This window comes from Momordica charantia (assembly GCF_013281855.1).
Source record: "Momordica charantia cultivar OHB3-1 chromosome 9 unlocalized genomic scaffold, Mcharantia_2.0 BLBB01000009.1, whole genome shotgun sequence".
NCBI lineage: Eukaryota > Viridiplantae > Streptophyta > Magnoliopsida > Cucurbitales > Cucurbitaceae > Momordica > Momordica charantia.
The window spans coordinates 31133784-31146492 of record NW_028275167.1 but is presented as its reverse complement, the minus strand read 5'-3'; the positions used below and the strand labels follow the sequence as shown (position 1 = coordinate 31146492).

The 12709-nt window shown below is 36.5% G+C and overlaps 2 protein-coding genes across 2 annotated transcripts; one reads left to right on the top strand and one right to left on the bottom strand.

The window, feature by feature from the left end:
• Nucleotides 1–5057: 5057 nt before the first annotated feature.
• Nucleotides 5058–7791, top strand: PHT2;1 (phosphate transporter 2;1). The gene is made up of 3 exons (XM_022296117.2): nt 5058–6040; nt 6554–6745; nt 6859–7791. The coding sequence occupies exons 1-3, from the start codon at nt 5312–5314 to the stop codon at nt 7681–7683; spliced, it is 1746 nt and encodes a 581-aa protein (XP_022151809.1). The 5' UTR covers nt 5058–5311; the 3' UTR covers nt 7684–7791.
• Nucleotides 7792–7935: 144 nt separating this feature from the next.
• On the bottom strand, nt 7936–11633 carry LOC148209332 (Nucleotide-diphospho-sugar transferase family protein). The gene is made up of 6 exons (XM_088118085.1): nt 11332–11633; nt 10877–11217; nt 10112–10364; nt 9236–10000; nt 8890–9136; nt 7936–8689 (listed from the first exon to the last, which is right to left on the bottom strand). Exons 1-6 carry the CDS (start codon nt 11335–11337, stop codon nt 8256–8258), a joined length of 2046 nt encoding a protein of 681 aa, XP_087974211.1. The 5' UTR covers nt 11338–11633; the 3' UTR covers nt 7936–8255.
• Nucleotides 11634–12709: the final 1076 nt, after the last annotated feature.

Below are 12709 nucleotides of genomic sequence, written 5' to 3'. Positions count from 1 at the left end.
TAAATAGAACTATAGAAGACCAATTGTAATTTACAAGTTACGACAATGCCAGAGGGATATTTTGGGTACAATTTAGAAAATCATGATAGTAAAGGAAGCATGTCTAAATAAGTCTGAAATCGAAAGAAATCTTGCGGAATGGGAAAAAATTTTCAACAAAACTATTGAAAAATAACTATACAAAATTGAGCTAGAAATGCTAAATAAAGTCAAAAAATTTCAACCGAAAAATAACGCTATTTACTAAAACAATTATGGGGATTTTTTTTTAAAATATTTTTTTACTGTTTTTTACCCGAATTCTTTACTTTTTTTTATTGCCCTCTTATATTCTTTCACTTGTTTTCAAAAGTTATATATATATTAACCTAGATCTAAAATAAAGAAATGAGTTGCATCTTTTAAAATACTTATTAAACCATGTATATGATGAGATGTGATGGGATCTAAATGGACTGAACTTCAAGAAGGAGATTAGTTCCCGTCCCACGTTATAAAAGACATACTATTTTTTAGTACAAAAGTCACATAAGTCTCCGTTTCTAGTTTGTTTGTTTTTTTAATAAAAAAAAACATAATTACTCTCAATTTTTAAATTAGAAAAAAGAAGAAAATTTTATTTTATTGGAAATGAGAATAAGAACAACAAACTTGTTTCTTTTGTTCTAATTTTTATATACAACATAAAAAATGAAATAATGGTCAAATATTTACAAATTTTTAATAAAAATCATAAAAACGAAAAGTAAAAAAAGAGAACATTATTAAAATGAAACGATTTATCATTGGTTGAATAATTTTTACTAACTAACACGAACTTACTTCAATATTTTATATTAGCGATTAATAAATCTTTGAATTACGGAGATCTCTATCGCGGAGCAGCGACGGCAAGACCCCATATTAGGAAACGCGTATCTGGAATGGAATGGATGTGAATGATATGTTGTGGGGGAGAAGTGGGTCCCACTGGATTGATGGTTTGATGGGAAAGGGAAGAACATTCATACACTTAACTGACACGTAGCACATTTCCGGTTCTGGTGCTGCCAACAATAAAGATTACTTCAGGCGAGATGGGTAGAATGGGGATTTCACTATCCTCATTCCCGAGGCAACAGTCATACATAGGCTCTAGCCTTTTTCACTTCACCATCCCGCTCCTTTAGCTGGCGCGCATACCGAATGAGAATGATTAAACCCAGGGATTTACAACTCACCAAGGTGTTGATTGTGGAATCCAATTTTCAATGTCTACAATTTTGAAGTTGCAATTTTACTATTTCTTCCACTTTTGTTAATTCTTTCATTTAACTTTAATGAAATAATAATAATAATTTAAAAGAAATTTACTAATTTTAATAAAATAAAAACTTTGTCCAAAATTAAATTGGATGAATGCAAAAAATTTGACGATAGAATAACTATGTCTCAACTCTCACCAATTAAAAAAAAAAAAAACTTACCTTGTCTATGCTCTATTATCTATTGGACACACGTAAATATATTCAATATTAACGTAAAGATAGTAATAATTATCTAAATTTAAGATGTAATTTGATAAAATCCAAAATTTAGAATAAATATTGATAGATCTAACCAAGTTCATTAATTTACTTTTTCCTTTTGAAATTAATTATCAAAATCTTATTTGAATTTCTAAACTTTGACTTTGTTTTCAGAAAACAAATAGACAGTGCAAATTTGTTATTTTATTTTAGCATTTTGATTTTTGAGGTACGGTGTGAGTGAATATGGAGGCCACATAAGTTGATTACACGACAATATTGTTCTAATAGGGGAAAAGCCTTCCATTTCCGTCAAATGACCCCGACTCCCCCGACTCTTCCACCGTCAGTACTAACTTATGGGCTAACGGGTCACACTTTGGCCAAGTATCTTACAAAGAGACTCTGACATTTTGATAACTAATTAGAGTTGACATGAAATGGATCACGGAAGAAGACGTATTTGATGAATGAATGATTCAATCCCCTTCCACCCACACGCTTCGTCCGCCTGACTGGAGAGGGCGGGAGGTTTGAATGAGTGACTTCCGGTTTTTCAGTCAGTAAAGTAAACTGACAGAAAGAAGAGAGGTTTAAGCGAGAGTCAAAGAATTACAATAAAATTTGAAAGTTTTTTTTAAGTTAAAATAAATATTTTAAAATTTTAAATATTAAAATAGAATAAATACGAAAATTTAACCATTAAGACGAAATTTAAATTTAAAATTAGTAATATTCTATTTATCGAATTATAACATCTTAATAATAACTGAAATCGAATTCTAGTTGTTTCAGGAAAAGAAAATCGAATTTGAGTGCATATTGGCATAATGCTATTGTTAGCGTTAATTCGCAATTAACAAATGCTAACTAATGTAAGACCCGTGAACGAAAATTAAGAGAGAAGAGAGAATAACAATTATAATATTCACGAATAAGTCTTATTAAAAGAATCGAATCTTAATTTAATAATAAAGTACGCATAAATAATTAATGATTCTTCCTCGTAATTTTAGCATAGTATTCAATAAAGTAGAGTACGAACAACCGTTTATTTTCCTTAAAAAAAACCTTTAACTTTTTTCTTAATTTTCACAACACTTAAATCTTATTGTTTGATCATGGAAATGATCAACTTTATGAATTTTGGATTCAAATGGCCGAAGAAAAACTACAAAAAAAAAGGAAAATGTTCTAATGTAAGTTAGTCTAGGTTCGATCTATACTAGAGGACACTTTCACGTACTTAGAAAATGAGCATGGCCTCTCTATTTTTGGGCTTGAATTTATAATATCAGTTTATGAGCGATTATGACTATCCCACAAATTACAGTGTGTTTTTGGAGAAACAGTTGTGCGTTTATGCCTGAAGGCATAACATTCTTCGACTCTTCTCTTATGAAGCTGAGTTACTGAGATCTTCATTGGCCGACTTGACCTTTAAAAAATTTCGAAAAACCAATATCACTAATGTCGGCTTGATCTTTAAGAAGTTTTGAATGATATATTCTCCCTTTAAAGGTTTGATTTTCAACTTATAGAATGATGTTGACATGTAGTGCTCGAGAAATTACTTCCAACACTGATGGATAGACATCTAATTTCGTGATCATCTCTCACATTTTGACAACTCTTTAATTTATTTATACACATTTCTCTTCTACTAGTCAAAAGTTTAACCTAATTCATCATTGTTGAAATTAAATATTGTCTCATAACGCCTTTGTTTTTAATCTCACTCATTGTAATAACGTGGCAAATAGTTATTGGTAGACTTCATGGGCCACCTGACATTCTCATTACCAAAGAAGCACGCCACCTCATCTGCTCATGTGATGTTGGTAACGTGGTGGGCCTCTGTTACTCACGATGAGTCAAATGTTCTTCAGACATTGAACAAGGTGCCGAAAGCTAGAAAGGGATGCCGGTTGCGCTTTGATTTGGAATTTTGAAAAATATTGCATTGATAATTATTTTAATTTTCTGCTTTTACAATTTATTTATTTGAGAAAATCTGCTTTTACGAGGTGATGCTGATATTTTTCAAAAAAAAAAAAAAGAGTTGATGCTTAATTCAAATAAGGTTACGACTCTATTTTTTGTTCTATAGTTGCTATTCAATTTTTTTCCTTTAAATTTGGATAAATTTTAAAAATTAAATAGATAGTTTACAAATGGTAAAACTTTGCTTTTGTTTCTTAATTTTGACTTATATTTCAAAATTTTTTTTAAAATGAAAAAAAAAGAGAGAGAAGGAGATAGTTTTCAAAAGCAAAATTGTTAAATCACAACCGTTGATCCAGAACTTAGGCAAAATGTAGGCCTTAACCACTTATTGCTTAAGATAGAACATGGCTGATAACCATTGCCACGGCCCAGAAGCCGACTTAAGATAGAAGTCCATTAGATATTAGGCTGGGCTTACGAATAGTCTCGACAACTGGGCTTTAAGGTCTAACTTGTCCATCTCCGCAGTTTAAAACCTACAAGCTTGATGCATCCATAAATTGGAAGTTAAAAATATCCATAAAACATAAAGAAAGTTATTATAAAGTAGTTGTAAAGGAGTTGACGGAGGCGGCACAAGCGGTGGAGCATGTAGTTTAATTCGATGCAAAGTGAAGAAGCATAAATCATAGGGTGTGTTTGGGAGTGATCTTGACAAGCTCATTGCCAAGATCACTCATTTTTATTGATTATATTTGACAAATTAAAAAATTGATTCTAAGAAAGTTTAAAATCATTTTAAATTAATTTTTAAAATATTACTTGAATGATTGATTTTAGAAAATCAATTATACCTAATTCCTTTTCTTCAAAATCACTCATTCTACTACTATCTTTCCCAAACACACCCTAACGATAGGATCTATAAATTGGAGTGAAACTTTATTATTAATTAAAATAATTTTTTATAAATCCTTTGATTTTCAAGACTATACACCAATATTTTATCAACATACCCATCAGTATATCATAAAATTGAAAATCTCTAAATCACATAAAATCCTTGGTTACTGTGAAAGAAGAGATAGAATGTTCTTTCACACGTTTTTCTCGCTATAAAATTTTTGTTCTTTACGGTTGCTCTAATACATGAGCAAAGAGATGGCATGTGCCTCCCACGTTTTTCTCGCTCTAAAAATCCACATCACACATTGTTGTTCAGTGCTGCCTACAGACGTTCAAGCATTAAATCCCAACCACTCATCCAGAAAATTAGGCCCCATCCCAGGATCTCGCCTTCTCAAAACTCGCCATGGGCCGGTCTCAAGGTATGAGCCCATAAGATGTTGAACTGGGCCTTCAAAAATCTCAATAACTGGGCTTTATTGTCGAAGTTGTCCAGCTCCGTAAATGAAAGCCCAAAGCACAGTTCTGTTTTCCGCTACACGTGAACGAAGAGATGGCACGTGCCAGGCACGTTTTTCTCGCTTTAACGTTCAACATCACACATAATTGGTCCCTACTGCTTCGTACACACGTTTGAGCTGTGTGTGTGTATCGGAAGCAAGTAGCAAACAAAGGCCTCAAAGAATGGCAGAAATACAAAGCCACAAGAACCACTCGTTTTAAATCGTGGCCAGAACCCAACTGACCTCACTCAACAACCAATAGTTGGTTTTAACCTGAGGAAGATGCACGATCAAGTTCTCCATCGCCATGGGACACTGCTCTCTCTTTTCTCTTCTCCTCCACTAAAATCCATGCTCAAGATTCCATCTCCATCTGGATAATTCTCTTCTCAAGTCTCTGTACATCTTCTTCCACCAATAGCCCTTCTCAATTCTCCCACATCAGCCATGTCTCTCGCTCATTGCTTGTTTTCAACTTCCAGAAATGTTAATGTTACCAAATCTGAAGCTTCTTCTCCCTGTAACTCCCACTCTGGTGCACCCAAACATCGGCCATCTATATTCATTCTACAGAATCAGATTCTCAAGAGACATTACCTATCTCACAAGCCTCACCATCTTTCATCTATCTCGAAACTCAAGCACCCTTTTGCTGGGATATCGTCTTTTGCTGAAGCAGGGGGCGAAGGGAAGCAGGAAATAATTCGACTCAACCAACATCATGAGCATGAGCAAGTAGGAGGGGAGGAGGACATACCAGGGATGGCTGAGGCCTTCCATATATCTTCCAGAACCGTCACTGCTATCATAACATGTATAGCATTTTCAGCTCTCAGTTTTCCACTTTTCATGAAGTCCTTGGGGCAGGGGCTGGCCCTGAAGACCAAGATGTTGTCATATTTCACGCTGCTGTTTGGATTTTACATGGCGTGGAATATAGGAGCCAATGATGTGGCTAATGCCATGGGGACCTCTGTGGGTTCTGGTGCATTGACGCTCCGACAGGCGGTGATCATGGCGGCAATTCTGGAATTCTCTGGGGCGTTGCTTATGGGAACCCACGTGACCAGCACAATGCAAAATGGAATTCTTGTAGCCGGTGTATTTCAGGGAAAGAATATGCTGTACTTTTCTGGCCTCCTTTCATCTTTGGCTGCAGCTGGTACATGGTTGCAGGTACCAACATCTAGTGGGCTGTTCTCCATTTCGTAAAATTCATTAGTCCATTTTTTACTCTCAAAGTAATGAAGGATTAGGAAATTTCTGCGTATTATAAATGAAGAAAGCAAGAAATCTTCTAGATTCTCAATGGCTTTAATGGCTGTTAAATAAGATTTCATACAAAGTGATGGGCTGGTTAAGAATTGAATTATTAACATTAAATCTTTCACAGGGAATCAATCCAATAATTCAGGCTCTGTTTCCCCAAGGTAAACTTGTGTTAACAAACATTGTGCTCTGTGAGTGAGTTTGGCACGATTTTGAAACACCGGAAAGCGTTTTTAACACTTTGAAATTGTTTTGATATTGGGTTGTACGGTCAAAAATTGTTTTTAAAAAAATTATCTAGTGCTCGACCATCTTACTACTAATGGCCAGTGGGAGAGTATTGTTGATGTTGCATGGGAGAACAATAAAATTAACGAAAAATTTATAACTTACCTGCTCATCTTTAATGTTGTTGCCAAGGTTGCATCATATTATGGATGGCCCGTCTCGACCACACATTGTATAGTGGGATCAATGGTTGGATTTGGCCTTGTCTATGGAGGAGCCGGTGCGGTCTTCTGGGGTTCACTGGCGAGAGTAACTTCTTCATGGGTGATTTCTCCAGTAATTGGAGCTTTGGCCTCATTCCTTGTCTATAAATGCATTCGTAGGGTATGTTCCTGCTCACTGGCATTAAAGTAAGGCAAGCTTCTTGCCTTGACTAAACTGTAGCATTCATAAAAACCCGAATGCTAAAAAGTGCAATTAATCGTATGTTTTTTCAGTTTGTGTACAGTGCAAAGAATCCAGGACAGGCTGCAGCTGCAGCTGCACCGCTACTCGTATTTCTGGGCGTAACTGGAATTTCTTTTGTAGCATTTCCGCTAAGTAAGAACCTTCAATGGGCTCTAGCACAGGCCGTTTCCTGTGGAGCAGCAGGTGCATTCCTCGTGTACAAAATGATTCAGGGACAACTTGGCCATCTACTCAACAAAGCTGCTAGGAAGTCAAAAAAGATGGATGAGAGTACGGATCAGGGTAAAAACATTGGGTTTCTAGACGATATTGCAGGCCCAAAGGGAACTCAGTTGGAGATAGTTTATGGGGTATTTGGATACATGCAGGTCCTTTCTGCTTGCTTCATGTCATTTGCCCACGGTGGAAATGATGTCTCCAATGCAATTGGTCCCTTGGCTGCTGCATTATCCATACTTCATGGCAGCGTTGGTGGAGCTGAGATAGTCATTCCTATTGACGTTCTTGCTTGGGGAGGATTTGGAATTGTAGCCGGGCTGATGATATGGGGCTACAGAGTGATAGCAACCATTGGGAAGAAGATAACAGAACTCACACCGACGAGAGGATTTGCGGCGGAATTTGCTGCTGCTTCTGTCGTTCTAATTGCATCAAAACTTGGTTTACCAATATCAGCAACCCATACATTGGTTGGTGCAGTCATGGGTGTAGGCTTCGCAAGGGGACTTAACAATGTTAGAGCAGAAACTGTGAGAGAGATAGTTCTTTCTTGGGCTGTGACAATTCCTGTTGGTGCTTTCCTTTCAGTTTTCTATACATGGATCTTGACCAAGCTTTTGTCATATATTTTATGAGGCATGTACCTCTAGAATTTTCGATATGCCTCATGGAACAACTTGTGTACTAGCTAGTTCATTCAAGATATCCTCTTCCTTTTCCAAATGGGAATTGCTATTTATTTACCATCAAGCAAGCGAGAAACTAGTCTCTTGCTTGTCTTCAGCCTCTTTTTCCTTCTTGCTATTTAGCTCCTTGCAGAAGATTTCTGTACTTCTGCAGATTGAACTACGAAAAATGATATTTTTTTTTGTTATTCTGGCGGTATAATCATTATTTCAATATATTCAACAGGCATACTCATTCCAAACACTTAAAATTAGTTTTTTGCAGCCAATCGAAAATAACAAAATCGACGGCCTGGAGAATCAAACACCCTGAGTGCACAGCAGTGGTAAGCATTGGATCGTTGTCAAACACCATGTTGGTATTTCTCTTCCAAATTCAAGCCAATGGGAGCTCATTCTTTCAATTTTTCACAATCCGTGGATTCAGTAACCATGCAGGGGTAGCTTTAGCAGCTGGAGAGGGCAAAAAGCCAGCCAATCCAAGAGTAGTTTCTTCATGTCCTTCGCTCTACTGAAGGAACTCACCAAATTTCACCTGGCAAGCTGCGCTTGCACATCTTTGTGCTCATGTCATATTCCCAAAGGCCTGAAAACATCTGACGTTCGAGTTTCTTTAGTCTTCCACTAATCCAGTTGTTGTGGAGAACATAACAGCCCTTCTTCCTACAGGCTGCTTTTATATTTTTCTTTTTCCAAAGTTCTAAGTATGCACCGTTAGGAAAGAGGTTTCTATCCAAGAAATGAACAGTTAAATTTGTTTCAGGTTCCAAGCATCTATTACTACCCATGCGATTAATACCTCTGTCCCCGCAAAGGGTATCATAGAAGCTTGGCTGCTCCGACTGTCCCGAAGTTGCTGCATGCTTCACCACTTTCTCCATGGCAGCTATTGTTGAGTCATCAGAACGAGCAAAATAGAACCCAGAGTTCAAGCGTCTGGGTAAATTTATTGGTCCTGCAAATAAAATCAAACCAAGAAGTGACGAAAATGATTTGGATAAATATTTGATTATATGAGTATTTAACGTAAACCCTAAATAATAGTTTGTTCATTCCGAATTTCCTTTTCTCTGGCTAAATATTCTTCAAGTATTTCAATCCCATTTGAAAAGATAAACTTTCAAGAAATAACATTCCAAGGCAATGCATGAAAACCTGTCTTCTTGTATTCATCAGATTGTGCTGCAAGAACACCAGAACCAAAAGCGTAAAGAAAAGGAAGAGGATTTTTAAACCAATATACATCAACGTCACTAAGAAGTACGTTGTAACCCAGCTTTAATATCCTCAAAACCATTCTGGACTTCACTTTTGTCACCCTCTGGAAGCACTCTGTTCCAAAGTGACAGTCATTGAAGCTAATATTGGTCGGAGCCAATGGATCCCTGTAGACCGGCAGGCCCTAGCAAAAAATTGAACTGTTGAACGTTCAAAAGTAAAAAGAAATCTAATACAAATCACAGCAGAGAAGCCTAAAGCAAGAACAGAGAAGAAGAGGAACCTGCAGGACAGAGAACTGATATGTATCGTGATCAAGAGCGCAAACTATATGGTTCGGGATCTGGAGGCGGCGCAATCTGCATGCCCAGCTCATTAACATGTCTTTGTAACTATATCCTGCAACTGCTAGCACAATTGTCTTATTCTTATCTGCAATTAGGGGAAGAAGGATCTCTAAGGAATATGGAAGCTCTAAAGTTGCTGAAGGCGATATCCTATTTTCCAATGAGCAATCATGTAGTCTCCCCTGTGATCGAAAACCATGGTTACAAGCCACAGGTTTCTTCTTCCTCCCCATATGCAACAATCGTGTGTTCCATAAACTTAGAATTCTCCGGTTCTTCGGTTGATATGTTGTGTCTTCTGTGGTGTTGATCAGAATATATTGCCCATTACAGTTGAGAAGTTTCACCAGACTTGAAAGATTGGCTTCGTCATGAAATGAAGACCCATATAGTGAACCAAGATGGTAGTTGCCAAAATATTCCCAGCTTCTTGTTCCAATATCTGAATTTGGATGTCCATATCTTCCATCGGATGACTGCTCAGGATCTTGAAGATAGAAACTACTGATGGTCCAACTGGCATCAAACACAAACCTGAATTCAGATGCCATAGCTTCATTTATGACCCAATTGTTATGAATCCCTCTTCCATATAAGAAGGGAGGAAGAACTCCACTGTGCAACGGAATTTCCCAGTTGTTCCACGCCAATAGTTCTTTCCCTCTGCAGTGACTCCATCGCCAATGCTCATTGAGCAACTCCTGAAACCAAAAGAAAATAAGAATCCAAAAGGGGTTTGCTGAGTATATTCAATCAACTCCTAATGTATGTATCGTTGTCTCAATCCCCGAACGTTTGAAGATACTTAGTACCTTCTGGATTCTTGTAAATTTTTGATCCTCCATTGGGAAATGCCTCCTGGACTCGTCAAAGTAGAATGGTATGTATGAAATATTTCTCGATGAAGCAACCAGGAGCCAATCACGGTCAAGTTTGTTAGCATAATTCAGAGTAGAAATAAAATCAGGCAGAAGAATAGTTTCAGGATCAACGAAAACAGAGATGTCTGATGTGAACGACTGAGATCTTGCCATCATTGAATGGAAATATGGGGTTCCCAGGAACCTATACAAATAAGACAAGAACAAAAGTGATCAATATCATGCCGAGATACCATTTCTTCACGAGGGCTAATGCAGCATCTCTTATCTTCTTCATTTTGATTAACATTTTAAGCCATGATAAGCAATCTCATTTGGATCTAGCCAACGAAAAAGCATATTTCGAAAGGTTTTCAAGTTCTAATCAGGTAGATAATTTCACACTTCACATAAACACAATACTTGTTCAGTACTAGAGAAAAAAATCCATAAATATTGCCACATGGCTAACGCAGCTTCTCAGCCCTACAGAAAGTTGAGGAATCAATGTCCTATTCCTATGTATTAAACAGAATTAAACCAAATCAACAGGCTCTGATGACACCAACATTCCTAAACAAACACCAACGAATAATGAAATGAATACAAGCAATCTGCCGACTTCATCTGAATTTTTCAGCATTTGAAAACTTCCTTACAACACAACTTGAAATAACATTCGCCACGAAAACGGGAGAAGCTAAAAATTTCACATACGTAAAATCAATGTTGCTATCAACATAAACTCGCGAACTGAGAGAACGTGCAGATGATACAACGGAAGAGTCTTGGCTAAACAGAATGACTGTAATTTGTGGGGACAGAGCAAGCCACGACCGAATAGCTAAGCTCTGCCGAACTCCAATACTACCAGCGAAAGGGCGAGGCGCAGAGAATATGGAAATTGTAGGATTGAGTCGAACGCCGACAACTGCGGAGCGAAGCTTGGGCCTCACGAAACGATCCTTGAAGGAAGGCAAACTTTGAGTAGCATATAGCGAGAGAGCAATCAAAACCAATCCGGAGAGCCAGATTGAACAAAGTCCCGCTTCGATCGCCTGTCAAGAAATAGAAACGAAACATCAACAGAAAAACAGAACCAGATTAAAACTAGTTCTTATGAAACAGCTTAACAGAACAAAAATGGATGAAAACGAGAAGGCCGATGAGACCTTCATGCTTTGCTGTGTTCGTCTCTGAAGGTGATCGGCATGTACACAGAGAGGAGAAACTTTGTTTCAGGTTGTAGAGAGAGAGATTGTGAGACTTTAACTGAAAGAAATGCAATGCAAAAGTAACAAACCCACCACTTCCATTAACGCCATCAGAAACGGAGCACGCCACCGGCCATGTGAGGTCTGTCGTTTTCTGTACGCAATAATACTTTAATGTCCACTGAGAATACTTCGTTTTTTCCTTCAATTCTATTTCTAACTATGATATCGAAATCCGGGAGCACCATTTTGCATTCTGCGTTTCTTCACTCCCACAGTTCATGAAGCGCAGAGCCATATACGCCGGACAGAAATAGAGGAGAGAGAGGATCTTGAATCCTTCATGCATCCTTGGACGGTGTTTAAAACGTCGGGGTCCCTGTACAATAGATATTTCGGAAAAATTAATGAAAATTATGGAAATATCGAAAAAAGATTTTTAAATTATTTGAATATGCAAATTAAAATTTAATCGAAAAACTTTTGACTACTTTTTTCCTAAGAAGATTAGGAGATGAGATAATTAACAATTTGGTTTCCAAACAAATTTCTAAATTCTAATTAACTTTTTACCTATTACTCTTTTCAAATTTGAATTTACACATTTTTCAAACACATTTTCAAATCAATCATCAATCCAACTTTCTAATCAAATTTATACAATTTTCAAACACTTCAATCTCGTGATTGTGTCATCCATACAAATTGTGTTTCATATTTTACTCATTTGAGCAACTACCTTCAAAACTTTCAGTGTAGGATGACTTGAGAGAACTATTGTAATTTATATCAAAGTTATCAAGATAGTGCACTATATCCTTAGAGATAATCTTTTTGGTATTGATTAAGTTACATATTCTACATGTTTCACGACTATTTATATATAATAATATTTAATTTTTTAAAAATTTTAAAAATATTTCAATCTTTATATATGTCAATATTTCACATATATTGTTTAATTGTGTAACTAAGGACTAGATTGGATTAGAAACTATCAATAAAGCAAATTTCAAATCTTATTTGTTATACTTAAAATGCGAATGTTTCACTGAACAAACTAAGATTACAATCATCGAGGTTGTGAGAAATTATAGACTGTAATGACATAGTTGGAAGATGATGAAAATAAAATAACCTTAAAAGAAAAAGAGGAGAAAAAAAGAAAAAAAAGACATGTCGATTCTGACATTTTATCGATATTTTGTCGACATGTCGACGACATAGGGGGAAAATCGACTTTTTCCCTCTATGTCTTCGACATGTCTGTCGACATTTTGAATTCTGATCTTTGGCGATCAAAGATCTTATTTTGCATCTTTAATCTTTGTGATTA

Bases quoted from the DNA above. Each gene is read 5' to 3' on its own strand.
- LOC148209332 (XM_088118085.1), bottom strand. The intron at 9,137-9,235 runs GTTCCTCTTCTT...ATTTTTTGCTAG, and splicing joins ATCAGTTCTCTGTCCTGCAG to GGCCTGCCGGTCTACAGGGA. The intron at 8,690-8,889 runs GTTTTCATGCAT...TTTTATTTGCAG, and splicing joins TGATGAATACAAGAAGACAG to GACCAATAAATTTACCCAGA.